Source organism: Sparus aurata, chromosome 23 (genome assembly GCF_900880675.1).
Source record: "Sparus aurata chromosome 23, fSpaAur1.1, whole genome shotgun sequence".
Taxonomy (NCBI): domain Eukaryota; kingdom Metazoa; phylum Chordata; class Actinopteri; order Spariformes; family Sparidae; genus Sparus; species Sparus aurata.
The window spans coordinates 2,124,745-2,139,575 of NC_044209.1; the positions used below are offsets into that span (position 1 = coordinate 2,124,745).

General features: G+C 41.6%; 1 protein-coding gene across 10 annotated transcripts in view; it reads left to right on the forward strand.

Moving 5' to 3' along the window:
* The window catches only part of LOC115575337 (potassium voltage-gated channel subfamily C member 1-like), a 115,399-nt gene that overhangs the window by 56,719 nt on the left and 43,849 nt on the right, over positions 1-14,831 (forward strand). For 8 of the 10 annotated variants that reach the window (XM_030407320.1, XM_030407319.1, XM_030407322.1 and 5 more), the window contains exons 3-4: positions 357-1,218; positions 4,025-4,240. In XM_030407320.1, coding sequence (XP_030263180.1) covers positions 357-1,218; positions 4,025-4,240 — 1,078 coding nt within the window. Of the gene's footprint in view, positions 1-356; positions 1,219-4,024; positions 4,241-7,000; positions 14,826-14,831 lie in introns of those variants that run through there. The other 2 variants (XM_030407329.1, XM_030407323.1) reach the window with 2 other exon arrangements.

Genomic DNA, 14,831 nt, shown 5'->3' on the forward strand with positions numbered 1-14,831 from the left:
AAAAAAAATAATTGCTGTTAATGTTATCACTGTAAAACATTCCGGTTGGTGAGTACACATGCAAAGAATCACAAAATGGATGACATTTAGTTCCAAAGTATGTGGAATACTACTAAAGAATTTCACCAGCTCCTATAAAGTTTTTTCATAAATTGTTTCAAGGAAATCCATGACACGAATTAGGAGGGCTTAATTTAGTATGTATGGAATGATCCATATGACAATTAGACGTAGTCAGTATCAGGGATCAGTATTCCCTGGGGAACACAGTGTTGCACCTCTTACTGAATGAATAACTAAGGAGTGAAGGTTGATAAAAACCACTAACCCTTCATATTTTTCTTCTGACTCTGCAGATAGTGTATGAGGTAGTCACAGATGGCTGGCTGACATATGTGGAGGGTGTCTGCGTCATTTGGTTCACCATTGAGGTGATGCTGCGTGTCATATTCTGCCCCGACAAGGCAGAGTTCTTCCGTAGCGCCCTTAACATCATTGACTTTGTGGCCATCGTGCCCTTTTACCTGGAGGTGGCGCTGAGTGGCCTCTCCTCCAAAACAGCCAAAGACGTGCTGAGCTTCCTGCGCGTGGTGCGCTTTGTTCGTATCCTGCGTATATTCAAGCTGACCCGCCACTTTGTCGGCTTACGGGTCCTGGGCCACACTCTGCGGGCAAGCACCAACGAGTTCCTGCTGCTCATCATCTTCCTGGCGCTGGGCGTCCTCATCTTTGCTACCATGATCTACTACGCCGAACGCATTGGTGCCGATCCTGATGATCCGACAGCTGCGGCCCATACCAACTTCAAGAACATCCCCATCGGTTTCTGGTGGGCTGTAGTGACCATGACAACGCTGGGTTATGGGGATATGTACCCGGAGACATGGTCGGGAATGCTGGTGGGTGCCCTCTGTGCCTTGGCCGGTGTGCTGACCATCGCCATGCCTGTGCCCGTCATTGTCAACAACTTCGGCATGTACTACTCCCTGGCCATGGCCAAGCAGAAGCTCCCTAAGAAGAGGAACAAGCACATCCCCCGAGCACCACAGCCAGGCAGCCCCAACTACTGCAAGCCAGACGCCTTGGCCATGGCAACCGCCTCACCGCACAGGCTGATGGGCAACGTACTTGGGCCCGGCATGGTGGGATCTGGCAGTATGATGGGTACTGGAGACTGCCCACTGGCACAGGAGGAGATCATCGAGATCAACAGGGCAGGTGAGTGATTTTACAGAATTGTGATATGTGTGGATGGGACACACTGGTCTTTAAAGTTCCTTTTTTTTAATCTTTTATTCCATTTCACCATTCGAAGAAGCATTTTAAACCTTCTTGTAAATTGATGAACGAACAATCAGTTGTCAAGATAGTTGCTTCCTTTCATTGTTCTAATTAGTTAATGAAGTGTTCCAACACAATATTGAAAGGTGTGTTGATAAAACAGAGACCTCTGAATTATGGATCTGATTTGAACCAATATCACACCCCAAATCCTCCAAATTAATTAAGAGCCCTTGAATTTAGTTGTGGCATTGCTAAAACTTGGATGCCAGTATTGGAATGTGGTTGTGAGTGAGCACTAGAAGGCAGGGACATGTCTCTTGTATATGTATATGGGCTTGGAGGTTGTTTTGGACATGCTCAGGCATGGTGGACAATGGATTAGTTTTTGTATTTGATGTGTCATCTCTTTTTCTACACTTTACAACTTACAGAGTTCTAAATTATATTGTTAATCACTGAAGCAGCATCAACAAAAATGATTATGTAAAACTGCTCAAGTTTCTCACTTTCTCATCAAACTGATGACCAGAGGTCAGACTTCCAGCTCTGTACTGATGTGAGAAGAAGTGTGTATCTAACAGGTTTTGAAGCTGTAAATAACTTGCTGATGTCCTCGTTCTTCCAAGAGTGGAGTACACTAAAATAGATTCTAATTTACGATGGAACGTGAAGGCTGCAAAAAAAACTACTCACTTTCTCTGGACGGATCCATCTCCTCCCTCTCACAGCCATGTGCTCTACCACCAAGGCTGACATGCTCAGATAATCCTGGATTGGGTTCTATATAGATATACAGTATGTTATGCCTGTCAAGACATTGATCCAAGCCATCTCATCTCATCTCTGCTCTGCTCTGCTCTTTTAATGGACATGTCCATCATCTGCACTGATACATAAATGTGTGTGTGTGTGTATGTGTATGTGTGTATGTGTGTGTTTGCATGCTTGTGGTGGAGTAGCAGTGTGGGCCTTTACAAGATTTAGGGTTTATAACTATGAGAAGTCTTGAGATTGGCTTGCCACCAGCGTTGAACAGCAAACTGGCATGTAATCATCGTGTGTATGTGTATGTGTATATGTGTGTCTGTGTACGTGTGTTTGAGAGCTTAATTTGTTATTAGCAATACCTTTCTGCTGAATTCAACTGTGCCCATGAAGTGTTAAAGCATATATCTAAAATTCAGGTCAACAAAAGAATGAACTAGAAAGGCACTGTAGAGTGCATACCTCTGCCAACGCCCCACCATCCCCTTTAATTCAATCAAGTCTAATCTAATATCAAACTCTATAGCACTGTCTCACTCCAAATTTAAAACCACCTTTAACTGCTTAACCATACTTAAAGCTCACCAGATCTGCATGGAATTGTACTCAAGAATACCAGCAAACCTAAATACTCCCCACAGATCACCATCATAAAAGAGATCTGAAAAACTGTAACTGCTGACAGGACACCTCAAACCCCAAACAAGGGTCCATTGTGACTTCTTTATTATGCATTTATGATTCATAGAGGTTTTTTTATTTGTAATTGAACCAAGCCAAGAAATGTCTAATCTGTTGCATCATCATGTGTTGGCACATGTGCCAGGCGAGCAATTCAGATTAGACTGAATAGGCGCCATCTTTGTGTTCACTAATGTAGTTGTATTTAAAATCTATGCATCCTCCCAAGGTTAAAACAATATTCATACTCGATGGCGACTGGACTCAGAGCGTCAACAAAACTTCTGTGCATGCCAGCTTTAACTTTCTCTCTTCGCGTGTGTCTCTGGTATCTGCAAGTGTTGAGCAGTAAATCATATCTGATTAGATTTGACAGCTGCATTGAAAGCTACAAACACTGCTTTCTCTGTAGACATCACCTCCTGTATGTGTGTGTGTGTGTGTGTGTGTGTACATACGTAGCACACTACATATTTTCTCTCTCCTTCTTGCTCTCCTCTGTTCACTTGCTCTCATTCAGTGCTGTTAAATGCTGTGTGTGAGAACACACAAGTGTGTGTGTGTGTGTGTGTGTGTGTGTGTCTACAGCCAGCTCTGCTGCAGTGTGTTGGTCATGTGATCAGGATAGCTATCACAAGGCACTAACGTTCCTCTACACCCCCCCTCCTCCCCCCTCATTCCCCCCCTCTATCTCTTATTATCTATACATCCTTAATTTACCCTCTTTCATTTTATTTTTACCTTCTCCATGTTTTTCTCTTGCCGCTTCCCTTTCATCTCCCGTTTTTCACCTTCTTTTTCTCATCTCCATATCCCTTCTCCTTGTCCTCCTCTGAGCCGCTCCTCAACACCTGCGGGCTTATCTCCCTTTTCCATTTTTATTACTTTCATGCTCTTACTGTCCCTGTTTCTATCAATGGGTTCCCCTCCTCCTCCATACTCCTCCTGCTCACTCACCACTATTAATCTTCTATTCCTTTACCTCCTCTCCTCCTCACTGTCTCTCAACTCCCCCATCCCATCTCCTCTTCCTTTTCTCCCATCTCCTTTCCTTTCCTCTTTTCTCCTCTGTGCTCCTCTGCCATTACATTTTTCTTTCTCTCTCGCATCCTCTCCTCCCATCTCAACTGTTTCGTTTCCTCTCCTATCCTCTTTCTGTTTACACTCTCACTTACAAATTTTACTTCCTCTCTCCTTGCACACTATCCATCTCCTGTCCTTCTCTTCTTTCACTGCTGGCCTCAACCTTGTTATCTCCCCCCCCCCCCCAAAAAAAACCCCTCCCCACCCCAAGCAGACTCCAAGCAGAATGGTGATGCGGCGGCCAATGCGGCGGCCCTGGCCAACGAGGACTGCCCTACCATCGATCAGGTCCTCGGGGACGAGCGTAGCCCGGCCACCGGGGGCCTTGGCTCCACCACCAGCCGCGAGCGCTACCCACATGACCGGGCCTGCTTCCTGCTGAGCGCCGGAGAATTCCAGCGCACGACGGACGGAAACGTTCGGAAAGGTAGGAGGGCGGAGAGGGAAAGGCGGAGGATTGAGGGTGGAGGAGGAGGAGCGGGAGGAGGGCGCTACTTGAGTGACAGCAGTGGTCTGTCGCTCGATGCATGGTCCTGATTGATGTGTGCTGACAGTGTGTATAGTGTGCAAACACACGTAACATTCAGACACATGTTCCAAGCACACACACATTTCATGACATACATACTGTACATACAGGGGGTGGACAAAATAAAAAAAACACCTAACTGGATCAAAATGCATATTGCAGGTTTTTACAGATGGTACTGTGTCTGCCCTCTGCACCTATAGAATGTGTTAGATACACAGACACACATACAAAGTATAAAAGTGCACACACACAGTACAGACAACACAAACAATACACAGCTTTTTCAAAATTAAGTGCTCAAAAAGCCTTTGTGCTAAGCAAAACCTAAGACAAACCCCACAAACACACAACTTCTGACACCCCCCCTCACTCCCCTCCATCATTCTTGGTGACACCTCAGCATCACTCCTTCCGACCTCTCAACATGAACAGCTCTGTCCTGTGGTACAAATAACATATCAATGTCCAGTCAGCGGCATTGATATTTGATTCAATGATTCCTCTCACTCACACCTTCAAACTACAGCTGTAGTAGAAGAATTCCCCTTCATGCATTTCTCCTGCATCTGTACTGCAGAGGTACTGCAGAGGCTGCTGCAGCACTGCCATCTGTGCTGATGTTGAAGTGACTTGATTTACTCCACTGTAACACATAAGAATTCATGGTGGCTTTTCTTTGTGAATTCTGGTCAAATATTCACATTCTGCGGATTTCTTGCTGAGGTGAGTCAGCAGTCACTCAGCAACACTACATGCAGGGTAACATTGTGTGTGTGCTGCATTCTCTGTTCTTCACAGCTGATACAGCTCTTTGTGTACATAAAATTTCATTTCACAACAGGCCTTTATTTGGATTATAGTGTTACCTGAGATTTTTGAGATAAATCTTAGGATGCAGATGACTATTTAATTTATTTTTATTATTATCAAATCCCACGTGAAGACAAAAAAGACTAGTGTCAGTAAATCACACATGCTTACTTGACAAGGACATCTGGTGCTCTTGTGAATTATTAGTTTTGTCCGTCTCGAACGTTATTGGGGGCCTAATGATTCAGAATAATAGCCAAGATGGACACCACCTATCCTGTGCCAGGCCAGGTGTGCCAACGAGAGGAAATAGTGTGCTGTAGAGTGCTGCAGCTGGGCTGTAGAGATTGGTTACGCCATCCAGGTTGGTTTCCCGCGCCAACCAGCTGCATATTGTGTGCTACCCAGGAGGATAGCTATCCCAATGAGGACTGCCCCACCATTGATCAGGTCCTCGGGGTAGAGCAAAGCCCGGCCCCACCATCCAGCTCTTCCTTATCATTGTGCTGTCTTGTATGGTGAAACAGTATGAGAGTTTTTTTTAGTATGTCTGAAACCTTGGTATGAAACCAATGCTCCGTGAACTGCATAATATTTATGGGGAAATATTACAGTATGCAAGAACAACATAACAGACAATACTGATGTGTCCTCTTCTTCTTTGGGTCAGGCAGACAGATGCTGCAGCGGCATATTGCTGCCGTCTACATTTTGTTATTAATGTTCATTTTGACAGTTACGTTTATCTTTATACATAGTCCAATACTGTGCTGATATTCCATCAGTGTCTTCATTTTAGTCCAGGTATCCAGGTTGAGTGAAGTGCACAAAGTAAGAACAGTTTCTCCAAGATGCCTCCAGGTCTTTAATTGTCTTCCTTCTTTGTAGCAATGCTAATTTTAACTGAAAGACCTTTGTTTCATTACTGAGAGAGTAAAGTACCAAAAAAAACTGTACCATCTGGTACCTGATTCCAGGTACTGGTACTGGTCATATTTAGTGACACATTCACATTCACTTGTCTGCTGCAACCCATAATCAGGTCAAATACTTTGGTTTGTGACCCTATAAACGAATGACGTTACCTACGTCGCTTTGCAGCTCATTGATGTATTTTTAATATATTTTGGAAAACAATTAAGATAGGTAGCACTGGGGGAGAAGAAAAATCAGGATTTGATACTCACACAATACTTAACAGGATGTATACTTTTCATGGGATTTGTTGACAGTAATACAGATGCAAAATGTGTCCTGCCTCATTCTTTAAGGTAACATCGCACAACTACTGGAACTTTCTTGCAATATTTTAGTGTTGCAAAAGTGCGCCTTTGGCTTGTTTTGAAATGAAACTCTTCATGTATAATTGTGCAGTATTTTGAATCTGATCCGTCCAAACAGGCAGATCAGATGAGTGTCTCAGCCATCACACCAGGCTTCTTCATCATCCTGCTGTGTCAGAATAGTTTGTTTTTTCCATTTTTCCGTACTGTCATTCATTAACTCTTCATTGTTTCTTTCTCTCTCTTCCCCCCTCTCTACTCTTTCTCATTTCCCACCTCCTTCATTGACTTTGCATTTACCTTTGCCTTATTCTCTCATTTCACTCTCATCTACCTGCTTGATGTCTGTCCTATCTAATGTTTTCCCTCCCTCCCCGTATCCATGCTGTCATCTTGCTTACCACCACCTTCACCTGATAACACTAAAATTCTTATTTTTGTTTTGAAATATAACCCCTAACCTTTAACAACCTATACACTCCTCTATAAACCTTCCACATGCTCAATCTCACACACACAAACACAAACAAAAACACACTCTAAAATACACACCCACGTGTAGACGGCTCAGCGTCCAGCAGTGTGAGGTCCTCCCTGGGGGAGGACTGGTTCAAGCCGGAGGGGCCTCTGCTACAGCAGGAGCTCAGTGTTAACGCCACCGCCTCCTGGATCAAACTGTAGAAACGCAGAGGTGACACTTCCACACAGCGCACGAAGCAGTGAAAAACATTTCTACATCAATGATACAACCTCAACTCACTGGGAAACTTCACTGACCCGACAAACTGTCTGTAAACAAAAGATTAGAATATATTAGATGAGACTGGATTAAACTTGATAGCCTAGAGCAAGCTTGATTAGAGTATATTAAAAATAGTTTAGATAAGACTTGATTAAATTAGACAAAACAGGATCAAACCTACTATTGACTGCAAATAACAGTTAGTTTTGTTACCAATTAATCTGCAGATTACTTTCACGATTAATGGATTGTTTTTATTTCATAAATGACAGAGAAAAGCACTAACATTTGACATTAATACTTGAAAAATAACTAAAATAACTAATTGATAATCAAAGTATTTAGCTCCTCTGATTTGACTAATTGATTAACAGACTAACTGTTCATGCTCTACTTGTGACAAAGATATGGCAGCAGGATATTTTACTGCAAATACATCAAATCTGATATTTCTGTTATAAACCAATATCAGTTGATAAAATCAGCCCACTGATATATATCGGTTTGGTTCTAATAGAGTGAATTAAGGCAGATTCTAGAACAGACTAATGTAGATGAGTGTATGTGAATTAGATCAGTTTTAGATCAGATTTGATGTATTAGAATAAATTGCATTTGAATAGACTACACTAGACTAGGTTAGATTCAATAAGCTTTGACCAGACCGCACTAGAATAGATAACATTGTATTCAAATGTATTGGAAGAAATTAGAATTAAAATTAGAATAGATTGGACCAGATTCGATTAGACTAGACCAGAAGAGAATAGAGCAGTTTAGATTAGACTTCATTAGATTACAGTACATGGAAAAGACCAGACTCGAATGTGAGGTTAAATTAATTTGGATTAGATTAGACCAGATTACATAACAATAGACTAGATACAGCTAGATTAGAATTGATTTGATTAGACTGGACTGGACTAAACTAGATTAGATTTAATTAAATATGGTAATCAAATATGGCATTATCAGATTACAGCAAAGTAGTAAGGGACAATAAAATACACTGAAACACTGACAGAAAAGAATAAAGGAGATAGCACATCATAAAGCCTTACAGTTAGTGAGATACCGAAAAACAGGAAAACGTTCCAACCCCCAAAACAACATCAAAGTCAGCAGCTGTTTCTTGCGCTTTCCCATTATCTTAAAACAGCCACACACACACACACACACACACACACACACACACACACACACACACACACACACACACACATGCATACAGACCAAGTGACAGACTTTTTATATTTTAGCGCCTCACACAAACTCAAAGGTTACATGTACTGAGGTGCATGCAGGTTGCTTGTTACTGTAAAGCTTTAAGTGTGGTTAAGCATCATATTGTGGATAGTAGTGGTGTGTAGGGTGGGGGCATATGCATGGTGTATTTGTGTGTGTGTTTTGTCCCTACACTACAAAAGACTTGACCACTTGTCAGGATTCACATAATTCACTATAACAAGTAATGACAATGACATATCTCATTACTGCTACAAGCAGGTTAGCTCCCCAGCATTTGATGCAGTGTAGCCTCCAATGACAAATTACATATATATATGCAGAAACATATGGAGTTGTATTTGTGCCTCAATTTTGTGACCCAATGTGACATTTCGAACATGAAAGACAAAAAAATATTACAAGCAAGCGCACAAGTTATTTTATGAGATATTATGATCACTTCTTTTCATTATTATCACATAATTACTATTTACAAAGGTTAGATAATTGCAGAAAGTAGTGGATTCACTCACAGTCACACTGGTGACCTTTTGGTAGTATGAAATATAAAGAATATCAGAGAGCTATTGTGACTGACTAGTAATGATACGTTTTTGCTGGCAACTGGGTTAGCAGTTAGCATGGCAGCTACAGATCCCCTTTCAGTCATGCAAGTTGTCATCATCCTGCTTTGTAGTGGAAATCCTGAGATTCCTACTGGTGATTTCATTTGAGACAAAATGGTCGATCACAATTTGCCTACTTTTAATCTACAACAGGCTAATGCAGTGGCACACCACAACACACAGGATGAGCGAGCTTGCAAGCAAGCTTGACAGAGCACAGAACAGGGAAATTAAAGAAAAAGAAAAAATGGTAACACTAAGATGAAAAGGTTATTATTGTGCACTTATTTGGAAGTGGATAACACAGTAGTAAACATCCGGACACATTAATTAGCACCAAGGGCGGTGAAAATTAAACAATTTATCTATAAAATGTAAATTGTCTAATTATTCTGTCCGTATGTTACATTTCATGCTCATGACTGTCACATCAATACATATTATATGTAAAGGCACAATAGACTTGCTTACAATTGCTGCAGTTCATAGTTTGTGTGCGGTATAAATGAGATTAATTGTACATAAATGGCTAAAAACCTTAGCTCAGCTTTCATTAAAACTGCTAAAGCCCTGAAAGACGAATCAGCTCTAACAACTGTACACACACAAACACACACGCACGCACGCACGCACGCACACACACACACACACACACACACACACACACACACACACACACACACACACACACAACCTTCCACCACTTTACCAAATGAACACAGTGTGAGTCTGCAAGCATGACTCTGTGACTGTGTGTACTGTTTATCAGCCTGTTTGTGTGTTGGTGTGAGAGATATGCCTTCCCTCTTTACACCTTCAGTATGTTGTAACGACCAGGGAGAACAGGTCACGGGGTCAAAGTGGGTGAAAGGTTAAATTTCACATTGCAGGTCCATGTCTGATGCGTGCTGTTGCTGCTGCTGTTGTTGTTGTTGTTGTTGTTATGTTGTTGTGTTACTGTCTCCTTCCCCAGGTTGTGTCAGGTCATGCGTTTGTATGTTGGCTCTTGTTGGTCTGTGTTACACTATCCATCTGTCTGTTTGTCTGTCTGTTTCTCTATTTTTTCTGTTTGTTTCTGTCCGTATGTCTGTCCTTTTCTGTGTGTGTGTCTGTATTTGTGTGTGTAGCTGTCTTCCCCTCCTCCTGCTCCTCCTCTTCCTCCTCTTTCTCCTCCTCTCACCCGGTCTCTTCTCACTCTGGTACTTACAGATAGTGGGGGGTGCCAAAAACCAAACGTTCACCATCCCATTTCCCACCCTGAAAGCATCTTAGCTCGCAGTCAGCCTGGTTCCAAATGGACCAGTGATGTCATACTCAAAGACTGCTTTTGGGGAGATTGTGCCCGGTCTTCACAAACTTGGCTTCATGTGTGGACAAAACTTTGATACATGATTTTGTTTGTAGATTTTACATAGAGATTGAGATCAATCAAATCAAAATGAAAAGTATTTTGCACAAAAATACTGTGGGAGTTTTTCAACAAAAAATTAGACAAAACTCAAACTTTTTTTCCTGAAAAAGGAAAGGAATACATGGGGCTTCAGTTCAACCCTGTTTTGGGACGGGTGCCAGAGTGAAAGCGGCTGCTGTGCACTGGTTGGCTCATTGCCCTGCCAGACTAGTGAGAGCTGGTTGCTGATTGGTTGGTTGATAGGTTTCCTCTGTCCTCTCCTCTGGAACTGAGCTCAGGTCAGTTTTTACAGTGCAGCCCACAGAGAGCACTGTTCCGTTTCACAGCAGACTTGGCTCCAATTGATGCATTATGGGATTGAGCTGATTGGATCTCTCAGGGAACTATTTTGTACATCTCATTTACCAAAAGGTTTTTAAAAGATCCCATTGCACGTTAAATGAAAACAAAAACATTTTTAGTAGCTGAGCCTTTTCTGACTCTCTGTCAGGCTGGGCTGGAACACTGACCACTGTACATGCTTCAAAAGGGCAAAAGTTGTTTTGTTTTTTTCCAAGTACAAAAGCATACAAGATCTAGCAGGTTCTTTAACGACCAGCAGGCAGGGAGAAAGAGAGACAGACAAAACTAAACCCAAACAGACACAAACACATACACATCCAGGTAAGTATGAGATCAGCTTTGAAGGGCTGTAGTGACAAGCATAGCAGTGGCACTGTTTGTTGTGCTGTGATGGCCTCCCATTTATCTGTCTGCACTTTAAAGCTTTAAAACCACTGGAAAAATATTAGCTGCCTGCCTCTGGGGGTAAAAAAAATGTTTGCTTTATTTATCTTTTCTGAAGTTTTCTGCTCACAACTGGTCAAATTTCTTGACAAGATAAATCAAGCACACCTCGAGACTTGACAGTCGCACTCATTTCTGAATGGTCGGCTTTTGCTTCAGACGTACCACCAGGGCTCTCTTCCAGTCTCTCTTTGACAGTTCTCTTTCCTTCTTTCCTCCCTCTCGCTGATATTATCACAGATAGTGCTGTACTTGGATAGGATTAATTGCGCATCTCAGTGTCAGTGCTGTCGCTGTAATCCAACACTATTAGATATGTGGCTGCGATGGGCGGGAGGAACGAAAGACTTGAGCATTTTGGAGGCATTCTTAAAAGGTCGGCATAGCATTGTAATGCTCCTTTGCCCTTCTGTGCAATGTTTTTGTCCTCTTTTTCTTTTTTCCTGGCTCTCGTTCCTTTTTCTGAGCAAGTAGTAGGGCAGGGGCGCAAGCTACTACTTCTGGTTCTGAAAGTCCGAATTAGGACAGATTAAAAAAACAGAAGCACTGTTAAAAGTCACTATCGATGCAAAACTCTTGAAAAGCAATCCTTGCTTCGCCCCTGCCAGAGGGATTCCTGTGGTTTGTAGCTTGGTCATGGTTTTATGATATGAAATGCAATGCTTTGACCTTTTGGTGATCCTGGCTCAAGGGCACAAGTCACAGGAAGTCAAACAATTGAGAGGATCTTTCATCTTTCACACTCTTACTTTCCTTCGCTCTTTGTCAGCTGGTCTGATTATCTCTCTGGGGCTAAAGGCAACATATCTATCTATCTATCTATCTATCTATCTATCTATCTATCTATCTATCCGTCTATCCGTCTATCTATCTATCTATCTATCTATCTATCTATCTATCTATCTATCTATCTATCTATCTATCTATCTATCTGTTGGAAATGCGCTGATTTGTTTTAAATAATTTTTCCATACCCTTGAAATTGTTATATTTTGATCTCTTTATGATTGTATGTCATTTTTATTTTATCAGTCCTTATCATTCTGTCGTACCTTCTCATGCTTTGATCATTACCACCACACTCCGCTCTCTCTCTCTCTCTCTTTTTCTTTTTACTCGCTTACTTCCTATCTCCCTGCTGTTGCTACGGAAACAGTGGACAGGGGAATTCTGGGACTTGGCGCAGCAAAGCATTTTGGGTCAGGCCTTGGTGTTTGATTGCATTATTGATTCATATTGATATAGTGGACTGCAATCCACTACCCATCCAATAAAGCCAAGGGAGACAAATGGCAAGACAAATCAAACCTTTGTGAAATGAATGATGCCACTGTATAACATGCAAGGACGTGATGTCAGCTACAAAAAGGAACGGAGAGTGCCAAACAACACTTTATGGTTTCAGGAGACAGATGTTGCTGTTCATACTTGAATAGCCAAACCAATAAGCATATAAAGTGTACAGGACTATTTTATTTAAGTACCCAGTAAACCAGTAATCTCAACTGATACTTATGAATTTCTTTATTTACAAAGAGGGGCAAGCACTTTTTGCTTTTAATTGGGCAACAATTTGTAGAAACCCAGAAGTAACTTTTTTTAGATCTTGTCTCAGTTTGTGGATGAAATTGTTTGTTTTGGTTTTAGTTGGCCATTAGTCACATAGTGTAGTTTAAGTCAACAACAACTGAAAACGTTTAGTCAAGTTTTAAGTGACACAATGTCATATGATTGGTTAATTTATTTTTCTTCTCTCTTTAACCTTATTCCATAGCCTAAGAAGCCTCTGTATAATCAGCAGCTCCACGTTTGCAGATTTCTCTTCAAACATGCCAGACAGTTTGTTCAGGCTCTTGTGAAGGTTAAACATGCAAATACACAAATATCCTAATAATATCCAAGTGTAATCTTAGAATCAACAGTTTGATTAGGTAGTAATTAAAATACATGCCGGATTCAGAGCTACCTGTAACATTTTCTAGTTTGGACAAGTAAGTGAAAATGGATCAAGCATAATTACAAGTTGCCTGTCCAAATATGTTAGTAAAGCATCTTGATTACTACAAATGCTACACAGCAACAAATGATGCACATTTAGATGCAATTTCTCCCAACAAATCCTCAAAAGTAAATGACTGAATAGGTTGATTGTCAGCGCCATATATCACCATTCCCCAGACAACATGACTGTTGCGGCCTGACAGCCACAGACCTACTGGACCTACTCACAGTTTTGTAAGGTTTAGGGATGATAGCTACTTGGTTTAGTTTAGGAAAATGTTATGTTCTGTTAATACGTTACTACAGTAAAAGATGTTCCCTTATTTATGTGATGTTATTAAACAGTTGACTTCTAGCTTCAGACGGGACATGAACAGCAGTTTCCTGAATGAAAGTCCAGTGCTTGTAAAATACTGTGTGTCTGAGGTGCAGTTGAGCTCAGTGGGTAGAGCAGGCTTTGTCCTTGCTGCAGTATCCCCAGGTTCGAGTCCCAGCCTGGGGCACTGTGCTACGTGTCACTCCCCCCTCTCTCAACCTGTTTCCCTGTCATGTCTTCAACTGTCCTGTCAATGAAGCCAAAGACCAAAAAAATTTACTTTAATAAAAGGAATACTATGTGTCAGTACAGGGATACTGGCATACTGAACATAATTGTCAATGATGGTTAAGAATGGACCTATGAATCAATTATGGTCAACAATTAGCCCTAGATCCAGTAAGGGTTGGGTTGGATAGGCATGTAAGTTGTCAGACGATTGTGTAGAAGACTGTGAAACCCAATGATAGACCTGCAACATCCATCTGTTATTCACTTTAAGCACAATCTTTTTCTAGCTGAAACCCCAATTTGTGAGCAGATTTCAAACAGGTTTATTTGCTTCAGCCACGATTTCTCCCTTGCTCCAGAAAGCCATCATTTTGAAAACATTGCCAATGGGGGCAAAAAACAGTCAATGAATGTTATCTGGTTCTTTGCAAAAAGACTCCATATCAACATTCTTGTCTGCCAGTCGTCATTCAGAACAGATGCAAAACCTTTGTCTTTAGATGTGGTTGGACTAAGGCCTTTATTCACATTAATGTCCTGCTGTTCCATCAACCACAACTCAGTTTTTCTGTGACTCTGCACCTTGTTAAGGTCTTTTTGCTGTCTCAGTACAAAACAGGATAAATGATCAGGTAGAGTGCCCTGACCACTAGAAGGCAAAGAGGAGAATGCTGCCTGCTCTCCTTCAGAAAATAAAAAAAAAGAAAAAAAAGCTGCAGAGAGGTAGCTCTGGAGCGGATATTGGTGCAATGCCACTAGTGCCTCCACAGGCCAAGACTACACATTACACTCCCGTTTGACTGCATGAGATTCAAAGGCAGCAGACACACTCTGCATTATGATACTGTACACATCTATCTCCCCTTTCATTGGAAGAACTAATCAGTGAGTGGGTGGAGGTTGAATAAAGGAATGAAATGTTGCATTAATCTCTCCCTCGCTTTGTATTTCATGCTCTCTCTGACTGCCGTCCTGTCTCTCCTTGTTTTTTTTCTTCCCATAATTCTCTTTCTCCCTGTCTTTTTCTCCCTGCCCTCCCCCTCCTGTTCTCAG